General features: G+C 41.6%; 2 protein-coding genes across 2 annotated transcripts; both read right to left on the bottom strand.

Annotated features, from left to right (window-relative positions):
* Window positions 1-123: 123 nt before the first annotated feature.
* On the bottom strand, window positions 124-2,429 carry LOC117542637 (extracellular matrix protein 1-like). The gene is made up of 3 exons (XM_034210429.1): window positions 2,270-2,429; window positions 1,937-2,181; window positions 124-971 (listed from the first exon to the last, which is right to left on the bottom strand). The coding sequence occupies exons 1-3, from the start codon at window positions 2,340-2,342 to the stop codon at window positions 768-770; spliced, it is 522 nt and encodes a 173-aa protein (XP_034066320.1). The 5' UTR covers window positions 2,343-2,429; the 3' UTR covers window positions 124-767.
* Window positions 2,430-11,838: 9,409 nt separating this feature from the next.
* On the bottom strand, window positions 11,839-15,043 carry LOC117542565. Its single transcript, XM_034210301.1, is given in 2 exon segments — window positions 11,839-12,498; window positions 12,500-15,043. Coding segments are annotated over 2 exon segments (3,204 nt in total).

Raw genomic sequence — 15,043 nt, 5'->3', positions numbered from 1 at the left:
CAATTATTTTGAAGCACAACCGGAAATGATCTGGTCTTTCGTTTGTTGGCCTGGAGCAAATTAACAGTTCAAATACAAAAACATACTGTACACATTTAAATATCTCAGTCAAACAGTTTTAAGATGTTTTATTATGTTTATTTGTGAATTTTTCTCCAGCTATTCAGGCCCAGCAGCACTTCCAAACTGTTTTTTAGTGATCACAGATCTGTGAATGTCCCACACCCCTATGTGTTTCATTACAGGAAACGGTGACCCCTGGTGGGCTATTTGTAAAAGGTTTAATTACATGTGGGATTTTTCTGTTACATGACATGACCTTGTTTCAACACTCAACTTGTTTTTTATTTCCTGTTACCATTTGTTCCAATGTATGTCAATTCCACTATCAGTAGCTTGTTAAGTGACAAAAAAAAGCAGTTGAGATCTTTTCTGTCTTCATTGCATCCTTTATTTCTCTAATAAAACAACATTACATGTCAGAAACTGTCTTATTTGAGTGTTGACTGAAAATGTGCAATTAAAAAAAACATTTTCTTGTTGTTGTGACAAAGCATGGGTAAATACAGAGATACAATAATACTTCAGCTGTTATCACCCTTACTACTGTCCTCCTCTCTGATAAGAACGGCAGGATACATCGCATTATACCTCTTATTATTATTATTATTATCTTGTACACATTTTTTTTCTTCTTACCCCCTAAAAGTTATACAATAGGCGTTTTTTGTTTTCTTTAATACTGTATATGTTATGTTGATTATCCCTTAGCAAGCATTTGCATCAAAGGTGAATCCTGCCTCCTCAGGGAACGGGGGTGCAGTGTAGCCTGGGGTTGTATCATAGTTTGGGTTTGGCAGCTCGCTGTTGAAGCAAGTCCAGCGAGCCTCTCCTGTGTCCGCACAGCACACATATGCCACAGTCATGGTGGAAGACTCTTCAGTACAGAACTGGGACAGGGCTTGTTTCCACTGTAAGAAAAACATTCATGGTGTCACAAAGTGGTATTTCATCTCCCCTCAAAAGCATCAGCTCAATCTGCACATCCTCACCATTCACTTAGTTAAATATGTGGCTTTGTTATTAGGTGCAGAAGACTACATTACTCTATGATTTAGTAATTCTTCAAAACGTTTATTGTCATTTGTATTTTAATCTGCTCATGCTGAATCTCTGAGGCCTTTTGGTCACCATGTAGCTATCTTTAAGAATAGGCACATACAAACTGGCATAAATATAATCTGTTCCTGAATTATGTTTTAAATCAACAGTTTTCATTGTTACATTATATCAATTATGTTTTTCGTGTTATGATTTGATTTTTTTTTAAAAACACATTTTTTTTTGTAAATCTTCAAATACAGAAAGTATTTTCTTTCTTTTATTTTTATTTTGATATACTTTATTAATCCCCGTGGGGAAATTGTTTCTCTGCATTTGACCCATCCTGTGTTAGGAGCAGTGTGCTGCCATTTTGAACGGCGCCCGAAGAGCAGTGTAGGGAACGGTGCCTTGCTCAGGGACACCTCGGTAGCACTTGGTCTTGCCGGGACTTGAACTGGTGACTTTCCAGTTGCCAAGCCAAGTCCCTATCGACTTCGCCACCACCGCCCTTGTTTTAAAATAACCCCAAATAAAAAAGACATGTACATGAGGACATTTAAACATTTAATATTATATTCCCTGATGAAAAACTAAGAGTTCTAAGTGTAGTTGGGCTTGTTATTAAAGCAGGGGAAACATTTTACAAAATGCATTTATCATAGTAATTTTTGTTTTGAGGTTCGAATATTTTATAACATTCGAATTGGAATCTGAATTATATTTCTAATTTAATCCAAAAGCTGATGTATCTAGCTAAGAGTCAGGTTTCCTCTGCATACATATATTTATAAATACCTATGTAATATCATTTCTCCCCCACACACACACTCACAGCTTGTTGTGTGCAGCAGAGGATCTGGTCCTCCTGTCCTCTGCAGCACAGACTGAACCACGACTCCATACGGTTGATGGAGTTTCCACGGCGACGGAAGTGACTGACCCCGGAGTTTGGAAAGAAGCTGGACAGGTATCTGGGACGACCCTGACCCAGGAGGCAGACGGCAGCAAGGTTCTTCACTGTGGGACATGCAGGCGGGAAAGGCACGTCAAGCTCATTCAGAGAGCTTTTCTTGGTCTCTGTGGGAAAAGATTCACAAAAGTTAACAGCATTGCAATTTGAAGAGTACATTAAGTATAAATGCTTGAAGAATCTTAAAGCAAATACCTCCCACATCTGCGCCATGGAGGGTCAGCAGTGCGAGTATCCAAAATCCTGAGAGGCCTACAATCGAAATCATAGCTGTATGGTAGCAGGAGCTTTAATTTTGAAATTTCTCTCCAACAAGCTGCTTGTGGTATTGTGACCTGAACGTTACCAGCTTATATGGGTGAGGGGACTGGAGTCTGTGGGCGTGAAATGCTTGGAAGTGGGGGTGTAAGAGATTAAGGGAAATGGTGTGTATGTTTGAGTGTGCTTGTGGGGGTCAATGTCATGTCCTGTCAAGATAAAAACGTAATGAGTTTGAACCTTGGTGATATCTGCTGATACAGACAACATAACAATTTGTTCTCAAAAGTCTGCATTCGTAAGGGAAATAAATAATCCAGGGCCCTGATAATACATGTCGTAATAAGCCCTTTTCACCGCAGAAATGTTGACTTGTTATCCGAGGAAAAAAACATTCTAACAAAGCTAAAATAAAAACAAGTGTCTGTTAATCTACTTGATGGTTTTGTGGGTTGGAGTGAGAGGGAACAACTTGTTGAAAGTTGTCCAACTTGTCTTTCATGGCAAAAAGTTGTTCCGAATGTAAAAACAGTGGTGCCTTCAGGTGTTCAACAATGCTGGAGCATAACTTTCTTCGCAAGTCCGTGGACAACATTTTTTCTTTGATCTGTTGTGTGAAATGAGGAGTGTGAAATACAATAACAGACTTATTATTTTGGAAAATAAAAAAGTCCTCCCAGTATTAGGTAATCTTTGAATAGCAGGCCAAGCTATGATTCAAGGTGCCCTCAGTAGAATAACACTCATCACATTGTGATCATACCTCAGGCAAAATGCTGCTGTGGAGTTTCCTTTCTGAGTAATACAGTCTGTGCTGCTACTTAAAGGGGACCTATCATGCAAAATGCACTTTGTACGTCTTTTATACATGAATATGTGTCCCCGGTGTGTCAGGGAACTCACCAAGTCTCAGAAAACACAACCCTCTCACTAAAACCGGGGCTGCAACGGAGCTGATACAGACTGATACAGATTTGAAATTGTTCTGACGTCAGAAACAGGGAGCTCCGCCATATGGGCAACTCTCCACCTATCAGGGGAATGGGGGGTTGGGCCACGGCCATTGCCGCTCGAAAGCGCTGTAGATGCTGTGGTACATATGCCAGGCCTGTAGGTGGCGCTGTAGTCTGCCACAAAAGCAGCGAAGAAGACTTCTCACAGAATCAGCCCTTGCAAAAACAGGGCTGGAAAAGAGCAAATAGAGCTAAATGAGCCATGGCTAAAATGCATGATCTGTTTGGTATTTTGAAAAAAAACTTCACAGACATGTTTTATATAGGTATGGCCCGACAATATATTATTCAAATATAGCATGATAGGTCCACTTTAAATTGAATCAAACATCGTCTGGTATTTATGGAGCATGAGGTGGTAAAGTGTTGCCCGATATAGTTTCTTACTTGTAAACAAAGAAAGAGTGGTAGGTTGTCTTTTTCCTGAAACTGCGGAAAACGTAAGATTTGTCAAAAGGCCCCATCACAGACTGATTGGGAATTAAGTGTTCATCAGAGCATGATCGAGTTTGAGAAATACTGTGATAAACTGCATCTTGTGATTGATAATACCAACAAATCTGCTTCTAAGCTGCTAAAACGAAAACTGTGTCCCATCTGCACTATAAGTGACACATGCCAAAACAATTCTCTATGTCAAAAGGATATTTGAAAAAAAGAAAAATCTGTGAATTCATTTGGGGATTTCTTTTTTTTAGGAAAAAAGTGTTGAGCACTTGTTTGGTAAGCCGGTGATGCTTTGCTGACTGGATAAAATGGGAAGTGGCACAGCCTGGCACCTGTGTCAAAACAACTCTGAAATGTCAGACTTTATGGTAAACTCGCTAACCCCTGTTTTAAAAAACAGGCTGAGTGTGCTTTCTGTAATCAGAAATACTCAACCTCTCCTCTCATTTCGTTATCTACAAACAGAGTTTTGATTTGCTACATGTGAGAGGAAGGAAGGATGCACTCGCTGGACAATCAGTGAGTTCCCTCCCTACAATTCAAACAATTCTCGCACAATTATTTCAGCTGTCGGCATTGTTCTGTTAGAAAGTTGATTGAATCACAAGCTAGCTGATGGTTGAGATATTTTATATTTTATATCTTGTATAATATGTAATGTCAATTTATTTCAACAACATGACTAAGTCCATAAAAATCCATCAGTATTTGATTGGTCTCTTTGTGTTTTGGGTGTTTATTGGGGTGTGTCTTTAGATGTGTCATTCCTCCACCCTTCACATGTGCACTGTCATCGCCAATGCAATCTGCAAATGTCAAATACTGACTCATTTGATTCATATCTTTCTCATGGAAGTATAGTTCTATCGTTTGTTTTTGTTATTTGGTATCCATGGTCCTTAGAGACTCTCTCATATATTTCTAATGTAACCCTTAAGCTCGATCAATTTTACCTGAAAATAGTAAAAGCGGTTGGAAAAATTGGCACAATATGTCTTACAATATAAAATCACCTGGTGTTTGCATTTATCATGTATTCATAATAAGTATTTTTGATGTAAGTCTATTATTTAATTTGAGTCGAACTGTTGAATTGTCTGAAGCTTAGCGCATCACAATCCTCATACATTTAGCATTATGTTTAGGTGAGAGGGTGTTTTGTGAGTCCATTTATGATCCTGTGATTCTTTAAACTAGTTCAACAAAACCCTGACAAGTTGAGAATTTGGCTTTCACCTGACTTGTAATATTTGCCAAGAGAAAGTGTTGCCTTTTGATTAGAGATTTGGTTGATGACATGGCATCCGTGCCGCGCCCTGTCACCTTCTCCCTGATTGGCTTTCCCTGCATTACCAAGACAAATAAAAGGACATAAATCGAAATACCTTTTACGGGATCCTTGGTTTTGTGGTTCAGGTAAGGTTGATTTGCAAATATTACAGACGCATAAATATACTTAAACAAACCACTCAAATATGGTTTAAAGCTAAATGTTGCTGTAACAGCTTGATTTTAGTATTTATATCTTAGAAGATACCCTTTGTGCTTTAGTATTACAATTGTGAAATGCTCTAATGAAGGCTTCATGCTCAAAAATCTTTTATTTGTTAAAGTCTGATGAGGTAGAAAATACAGTTAAACTCTCATTTTAATACAATTTTAGTTTAATTATTGTATTTATTGTATTAGTGTTGTCAAAGTGTTCACCTCTTCAATCGTATTCCCTTCTTCATGCATTTTTGAAGTGGGTTACATTGTGCCAAAATCCTGTCTCTGCCTCTTGTTAAACTCCTGCCTTCGGTTCTTTTCTGAATGATAACATGCTTGTTAGTTGTCAGACAGCCATCATTTTGTCTATTCTTGGAAATGTAGATACTTTTTTTAAACAATTTGAACAGTGTTATTTTGTGTCTAAGATTGTGCTCTGTTGTTTTAATGCTATTGTATGGATAACTTTGTCAATGTGTTTAAATTATTTTAGGTTCAACAATGGAAGGGCCGGTCTACTGTCTGGTGGTTGTACTGCTCGGTGGTAAGTCAACAAAAGAAAGCACATTTTTTACTGCTATGAATGTGCTTATGTTTGAAAACTTGCCTCGTCGTAGTGGTATCACTTATAACTAGTACATATTATTTCTATATTTACATTTTCAGGCTGTCAGGAGAACATGTCATTTCATTTAACATTGGTGGAAAATAACTTGATTATTTCTGTTATTAAGTCCATACGTCTACCCTACATGCCGAGGCAAAATTATGTATTGTTTTTTTGTCCACCACACTTATTTGATGACTTTATTATGTATTTACAGCAAATTCATATAATGAATACTAAATTATAATCAAAAAAGTATATTAAGTGGTAAAAATCTGCTTATTTATTAGCAGCTGCATTAAAGCATTGACAACAATAATGCACCAATAATATCTGTCCAATGTTCACTAATATAATATACAATAGTCTAAAATGGGTGATTTTTTTGATCATGAAGAGTTTATCTTTTGGTATGTTCATACTTGTATCAATTTTATTTAAATACAATTCCGATTATTTATAAATTGTGCTATTTCTATGTTTACTAACTAAATTGTTCTCACTGGCATTTAAAGATTTTTCTGCTAACCAATTTTCTCATTTTTTGTGATTTCTTTCCAGGACTCTGTTCTGCTTCACCAGCAGGAAGAGATTTTGCCACATCTTTCATGCAGAACCTTTACGCGGACACTAAAGATACTCGTTTCCTGGTTGAGGTCACTGCTCTGCCTTCTTCACAAGGCAGCACCAAGGTCAAGGTGTCTGCTATGGGTGAGGTCTTTGAAAAGGAAATTAGTCCTGGTTCGAGCGGCTCCTTCAAACTACCTGACAGTGTGGAGATGAGAGGCAGTGAAAAGTTCAATAAGACTGTGCTGATCGAGGCGAGCCAAGATATCACTGTGATGTCTCTCAACTTTAAGCAGTACACGGCCGACACCTCTGTGATTTACCCAGTGAAGGACTGGGGGACTGACTACTTCATATTCACTCCTAACAGCAACCTGAAAGGCACCTTTAAAGAATTTTCTATCACAAACCACAAGGAGCCTAACTTTGTTGAGATTTTACTACAGGGCTCTGTGAGATTCCAAGGGAAATATTACAGGAGACAAAGCAAGATATCCCTGAAGCTAGAGCCGTTTGAGACCGTTCAGATTCAGAGTCACGATAACCTGAGAGGTACTAACGTAGTGTCCCGCCTCCCTGTCGCCGTCTCCTCCGGACATAGCTGTATTCAGAAGTTTACTGCCTGCAACCATGTCTATGAACAACTTCTCCCTGTAAACAGCTGGGGGAAAGAATTCATCATTGCACCCCTGCCCTACCGCTACCTATTTTCTACATATGATAGTGTTATCGTCCAAGCATCCCAGCACACTGAAATAAGCGTGAATTTCAATGGAAAGGTGCAGAGTTACCATATGTTTGCGGGACAAACTATCGAGCTCCAGTCTCAGTGGCCACATCCTATGTATTTGAAATCAGACAAAGGTGTCCAAGTGCTGTTTGAATTCAACGGAGGTCCTGATGACGTAGTCCAGTCTGTTGATCCCTTCCTGATGACTATACTGCCCACAAGTCATTTCAGCACCTCCTACTCCCTGGAGGGACAGGGAGATTTCTACAACTATATTATAGTTGTGGCTCAGAACAAACACCTGGATGGCATCAAAATGGACCCCCAGCCCCAAACTACAACGTTCAACTGGCGAAAAGTGGATGGGACTGATTACTCCTGGGCTGAGATGTACTATAGCACCGGGGCAAACTTCTATCAAATTTCTCACCCTGACTCTCCATTCGGAGTCTACAGTTATGGTGTTGCTAATGCTAATGGGTACGGATCCTCTGCAGCTGCTGACCCAGCAGGTAAAGAATGAGTCACAATATTATGAAATGAAATGCATAGAATAGCAAAGTTCAGTCGGAAACCGGTGAAGGCTTTTTTTTAAATCCCGCTTTCTCAGAATCACAAGTTTGTACTTTGTCATTTAAAAACATGAGCTTTGTTAACTGGAGATAACGACATAATCAGCCTGATAGCACAAGAAAACTAAAGACCAGTTAAGAACTTCAATGAATCATCATAGTTGATTTGGAGGCAAACGATTTTAAATAGGCCTACTAAATGTATATTAAAAAACAATATTACAAGAGAGATGGCATTCACAATCGGCCTAACACAAGATAACTTAATAAGTATCAAACAGTATAGCCTACAGGCCGATCACGCAGACTGCGTGGGGCCTCATCTTGCGGAGGGTTCTTCATTTTGCAGAGGGAGCCTCATCTGAAGTGCAAATGCGGCACACCTACAGTCTAATCGCGCTGCGAGGCTCCATTAGCACCCCCCGCCCCCGACCCCCGTCCGTCTGTCGACGCTCGCGACACAGAGGGCCTCATAACTTTGCGCGTGGGGCCAACCTGTTAGAGATTTAAAGGGATATCTGGTCCGCTTTTCAAATCTCCGCGCGTCCCTATCAAGCTGGTTATAATACAGGAAGGAATCCAGTGCCACCAAGTAACCGTTAAACAATAATCTACTTTAATGGTAATATGATAATGCAATACAATCAATACAGAACAAATTCAATACAGTTAATCTTTGGGATCCCGAATTTACCTGCACGTGAGCCAGCCAGAGGAAAGAGGCTGAACACCGCGTGTGTGTCTGTGTTTATACTCTTTAACAATGGGAGGAGTTATCAGATCCTCCCATTTGGATCTCCTTGATTGGCAGCCCCAAATATCACTAACACCTCAAATCTTAGGTTTCCCCAATCACTGTAGCTAGATCTAAATTGAATGCAAATCAAGACATGCTCTCACCTTCCCCCATCTTCCTTTGTCCTCAAAAACACATGTCAACAGGCCCCAAATCCAGCTCACAGTTTTACCCAAATTATTCCCATTTTAAGCTTATCCATAGTTTGCTAACATGAATACATACAAATATTCCACTACAAATCCCCCTTTTGGTCTCATTTTAAGAGATCAACTATTTCAAGACATTCACATTATAACCTGGGATTCAGACTATTTAAACATTCAGGAATGGCTCCACATATCAACTTCATATGACCGTGTAGAAATACCAAAATATGTCCTCAGTGTTTAGACAAATCGTTCATCAATAGCACAAAAATAAACATACCAAAAAATATAGAAGAAAATAGTAAAATATATGTTTTCAAATAACCTCTTTTATCATTTATCATTCAGTCCTCCTTAATCATCAAATTACAAACTTTAAAAATAGCTTGCATCTCAAAGATTTGCTTCAAGACAATTATAGTAAAAACACATTTAACATTTAGGATTATTAGCAATCCACCTGAGGTATAAAATCTGGATTGTAAAGGTCCAGTTGAAATTCACAGTTCAAGGTATAACATTCACAGTGGTGATTCAATTAATCTGTAATCTGAGAAATTGCAGTGTCTTCAAGCTTTAACATTACTTCACGTATACTTCATTACGCTTTAGTCAAAAGTAAGGCACTTATCTATACATTCATTTTAGTCAAATACATTGTTCAAAAATCTGAAAAAGAAGAATCAGACATTTATTGCGTAGTGTAAAAACCCGAAAGGGTAAAATCTATATACATCTTCTACATTCTGAGTGTCAATTTTAATCAACTTGTCATTCATTTTGTGGGGGTCCCCATGGCGCAGAAGCCGTGATTGAGCCCCACGGATCTGAAAGCTGGGCATCGTACATCAACACGGAGTCATCAACTGTGGAATATCCTACTAGTCTCTGTGGAGCCTGGAGGGCGGTTTTGGTCATCTTTCGTATGGCTAGTTTAACTACAGTGACCAAGCAGATTATCACAATTAGCACAACTAAGATAAACATTGAAACGGTTACTGCAAATTTAACCAACCCCGCACCCCACGATCCAAAAGTTCCAGTTAAATCCCCAAGGGTAAACCTATGAGTTTCATGCAACTCTTTTATCCCCCTGGCGGTATCATGAGCCATATCCATTACCTCAGGTGTAGCATCAGAGATGAAAGAACAACACTCAGATCCAATCACCTTGCATGTGCCCCCCTGGGCGGCTAATAGAAGATCGAGTGCCATACGATTCTGTAATGCTACAGTCCTAACCTCCTGTAATTCTTTATGTTCGGCTAACATGGCTGTGTTAGATGCATTTAAGTGATTTTCCACTACTTTGGACAACGCCACAATTTCCTGCTGAGAAACATAAATACCGTACCATGGTAAAAATAGACTAGCCATCCGCTGTCCTTCTGTAATCGACCTGCTGTTTCTATGTAGAGAGGGAAGTATAGCTGCAATCTCATCAGTCTTTACTTTACGGATTAAAGGGATTAGATAGGCCAGGTAACAGGTGCCATAGAAAATGTCATAAGGCATACAGCCATAGGCTCGGTCCCCACAAACTAAGTAAACCCTCTGCGGGAGGGGCGTTCTGGCTAACTGCACCTTTATTACGGTATTACAGTCGCTGTGGCCCACATCTGGAGAGGTAAGAGATCCTCTTTCATTCTGGAAACAGATGGACACATTCTTCCACTCATGTACTACAACTGGGGGAACATAGACAGAACAGTCACGGGTAGGGGACTTACCTAAGGGTAATGGCTGCGAACAGTCATGTATTTTAACCTCAACTGATTCCACTGTTCTGGAGCCAAACCAGGGCACTACTGTTACCAAAGCCTCAACTAATAAAGATGGAGTGTGTGGTTGCAGTGTACATATTGGACTGGTAAAGTTAACCGAGCAATTAGTCTGGGCTAGAGCTAATTGGAATCTGTATTCAAAAGCTAGGTTAATATATTTCTTCACATATATTAGTCTTAGGACCGTCAACTGTTTGAACCCCTCTGGCAGGTAATCTTTATTTACTGTCTCAACAATGAGCGAGATTAAACCCTTGTATTGTAGAGGTTTCTCAGAGTTTATTGGATACGAAGGAGTGTAACAATCCTCGGCCTCATCTCCAATGCGGGATGCTATGTCATTCCAGCTAACTAAACCGTAGTCAGCTTTCGTGAAAGGAATTGGGCTAAACATGGGAGAATGTACGGATTCTGGCATGTTTTGACACAGCCAACAGTTGCTAACATTGCGTTCATGTGCATAGTCTAACATTAAACTCATTGCCGAATTGGTCTTAGTTAGTTTAGGTGGAGCGATTAAGGCCTTTTTTGAAGAATCTACATCCTCTCCTGTTTGTTTAGGTGGAGTGGATATTAGGGCATTTTTCGGAAAACCTGTTTCATGATATGGTTCAATATATGTTCTAATAGAGGCGTGTCCGGCGACCCCTAAATTAGAAAAATCTGTTTCATGCTCTGGTTCAATAAATGCACATCCAGTGACCCCCGAATTGGGAGCTTTGTAATCTGGTTTCCTTGCCGTGCACTGGGACTCATATTTTAACTGTTCTGCCGTGCTACACCACAGTTCTGGGGGCATATTTGCAATGGTGTTGAGTGTTATTCTTACCATCCGTGACGAGACCCGGAACTCCTGATACTGCGTCCTTGGATACGCTTTCCACACCGTGGAGTCGCCACCCTTGCTAAAAAAACACAGGGTACGTAATAACACAGTTTGGTGAGTCACATATTGCAGTTGGGCAGTTAAAAGAAACATTCTGTGGTTCGTGAGCAGAGAGAGGGGCATTCCTCCTTCTTCTCTCTCTGTGTCTCTCTCTCATCGTACTGAATGTTTGTGTGGTGATTGGAAACAACCTGTCTTTGTCGCTAGGCACTGATTGGCCCGTTGGTGTGATTTTGCCCTCAGGGTCTGGGCCCTTAGATAAGAGTACCTTAATTTCTCCCCCAGAGGGGCGAGAGCCCTCGCCACCTGTCGTTGGAATGGTCACAGCTTCATCAAGCGGGGCTACCTTGGACAGGTACAGCAGGCCCAGCACGAGGAGGATGATGACAGCTTTCTCACGCCAGCCTCCAGTGGAGGAGACAGACGCCATCTGGAAGCGTTGATCCACCCCGCTCTGCCTCGTTCCCTCAGGGCCGTTCCTCGACGTCCTCTTCACCCCGCCCGCTTATGGCGGCTTCTGGGTCGGTGATAGGAGTGTTGTCCTCTGGTTCCTCCTCCTCTGCGCGGACCACGTCCGTGATGATGTCGTCTAGGGTCCTTCCCGGAGGTTTCCCCACTGCGCACTGATTCCAGTGGTACCAGATGTCTCCTTTCCCTTCCAAGCGGACAGCGTGAGATGTCCTCTGCATCACCCGATGGGGTCCAGAGAACCTGGGTCTCAGCCACATGGGTCTGATCGCTTTCAGCCAGACGAACTCCGCAGTGTTCGCTTCGTGTTTCTCGGGTCCCCCTTTTGCCTCTGCAACCTGGGTGGAAAAATCTGCCACCAATCCCTTAAGTTGCTGGAAGTATGGTTTCGAACTCAGAACCTCTACTTCCTTTCCTACACTTAGGGCTCCTGGACCTGGGAACTGGTGACCATAAGTGAGCTCAAATGGAGAGAAACCTGTCCCTTTGTTAATGGAGCTCCTGATTGACATAAGAGCTAGAGGCAATGCGTCTAACCATTTCATGCCTGTCTCTTCACATGCTTTGCTGAGTTTTTGTTTTAAGTTCTGGTTCATCCTTTCCACTTTTCCCTGAGACTGTGGATGATAAACTGCTCCAAAACTGTGTCTTAGTCCTATGGGACTCTTCTACTGTGCGTAGGTCATGGTTCTTGAAATGGCTGCCATTGTCTGACCTCACTTTCCTAGGAAATCCATGTAATGGAATGTAATGCGTGACTAGGAATTTGATCACTGAGTCTGCATCTTCTCTTCTGCAAGGGATAGCTTCTGGCCAACCTGTGTATCCATCTACTACTACTAACAAATATCTGAATCCTCTTACTTTGTCAATCATGTCAGTGTAGTCAATGATGATTTCTTCTCCTGCCATCTTAGGTAAAGGAAACTTTCCCTGGTGTGGTTTCACAGTGGCTCTGATGTTATGGGTTAAGCAAATTACACACTCTTCTAGGTGATTTGCTATCATGTCTGGTAGGTATGGGTGCCACCAGTGGGTCAGGTGCCTGTTCATCTGAGTTTTACCACAATGTGTTGGGCCGTGTGCTTCTTTAAGCATGGATCTTATCCACTCTGGGGGTATAACCGGTCTCCCATCTGGGGAGTACCATATCCCCTCTTTGTTGGTAGCTCCCCTGTTTGACCATAGTTTTTTGTCTTGAGGAGACCCCGCTTCTTGAGCTTCTTTAAGCGTCTCATCTGTTATTGCGGGCAGCAAGTCAGCAGATTTTAAGACAAGCATTTGATACCATGGTGTATATCCTGCCTTCTCTTTAGCTGCTTTGTCTGCTGCATTGTTACCCCAAGCCAAGTAGTTGTTTTCTGTGTTGTGACCTTTACACTTAAGTAAAGCTAACTTGTTGGGCAACATTACTGCTTCCGCAAGCCTTTTGATCTCTTTCTCATGTTTGATGGGGGTATTTGTGGACGTTACAAATCCTGCTCTCAACCATTGTCGCATTTCCACGTGAATTACGCCGTGGACATATGCTGAATCAGTGTAGATGTTTACATCCTTTCCTTTTGATAGCTCTAATGCTGCAATGACTCCCATTACTTCTGTCAACTGTGCTGATACTTTCCCTGTTACTTTCCCAGCTGATACTTCCTCAAAGTTTCCCTCAGGTTCTTGTTTTACCACGGCATAGGCTGCTTGGAGGCCGTTTTGGGGGTGTCTAAAACAACAGCCGTCTGTGAACAGGTTTTCTGCCTGTGGGATGGGCTCGTCTCTGAGATCTATTCTTAGTTTCACATCTTGGATGATTCTTTCCTCACACCTATGGGGCTCTCCGCTACCTATGGTGTCTGCGCTGTTAACTCCTTCGTGTGTGTATGTGATGTGTGCCTTTGTCAGAGTTTTCTCCAGCCTTGTTTGTCTCGTTGAAGTCATTGTGAATGCACTTGAGTTCACAAAAGAGACAATGCTGTGTGTTGTCAGTACTGTCAAAGGATGGCTCATCACAATGTGTGAAATCTTGTTTAAGATACGTGCTGTACCTGCCGCGTGTCTCATGCAGGGAGGTTCTCTGTTTTCCACTCTGTCCAGTGTAACACTGACATACATCAATATTGTCCTACAACCCCCCTTTTTCTGAAAAAGAATCCCATTTACTGTGTTTTCATTTTCAGAAACATCAAGAAAGAATGGTAATGCATAGGATGCAGCGGCGAGAGCCGTGACTTGGGACATGGATTGTTTGAGAGAAATGAACGCAGCTTCTGCCGCTTGTGTCCAGTCTAGTGTGGCAGTGAGATTGCGCATGCCTTTCTCATTGATGAGTTTTCTGAGTTCAGCTGTTCTTGGGTTATACTCTGGGATGTAGTGTCTGCTGTAGCCTGTGAGGCCCAAAAAAGACAACATGTCTTTGACTGTCTTGGGTTTCGGGTGGTTCAAAATGTGTTCCTGATGCGCTGCTGACATGCCCGTGCCTGCTGGGGAAATCACTCTGCCCAAAAATGTCACCTCTTTACGGGTGCATTGTAGCTTTTTCTTGGAGACTTTGAACCCTGATGTGTGGAGGCGCACCAGTAGGTTTCTGGTGGCCTCCAAACAAGAGGCTGCAGAAGGTGCTGCGATGAGAAGGTCGTCTACATACTGTATTAATACTACCCCCACTGGCAATGTAACGCCCTCTAGCTGTTCCCTGAGTACTTTGTTGAATATTCCTAGAGACAAACTGAAGCCTTGTGGTAGTCTTGTGTATTGTAGTTTCTCCCCTCCTATTGTAAAAGAAAAAATAGGTCTCATACTCTCTGCCAGAGGTATGCAGAAGAAAGCGTTGGCTAGGTCAATACAGGTGAACCATGTATGTTCAGGTGAGACATTACAGATAGCCGTGTAGGGGTTAGGAACTGGTATCAGAGCTGTAGTCGTAATAGCATTAATGGTTCTCAAATCATGAGCCATTCTGTACTCCCCGCTAGATTTTGATACAGGAAGTATGGGAGTATTCCAAAGGCTTTGTGAGGGTTCTAACACCCCTGCTCTCTTCAGTCCCTCAACTGCCTTGTCAACACCCCCTTTTGCCTGTGGTTTGATCGGGTATTGTGACCGGCTCACAGGCACAGAGCTGCTCACCTCAAATGTTACTGGTGTGGCTTTTAAGCAGAAACCTACATTATGAGAGTGCGACGGCCACAGGTCAGACGGGAGATCACGCAACAT

The sequence above is a fragment of the Gymnodraco acuticeps genome, unplaced genomic scaffold, assembly GCF_902827175.1.
Source record: "Gymnodraco acuticeps unplaced genomic scaffold, fGymAcu1.1, whole genome shotgun sequence".
Classification (NCBI taxonomy): domain Eukaryota; kingdom Metazoa; phylum Chordata; class Actinopteri; order Perciformes; family Bathydraconidae; genus Gymnodraco; species Gymnodraco acuticeps.
Note: the sequence above shows the minus strand (reverse complement) of the source record. Positions and strands in the feature narration are given on the sequence as shown.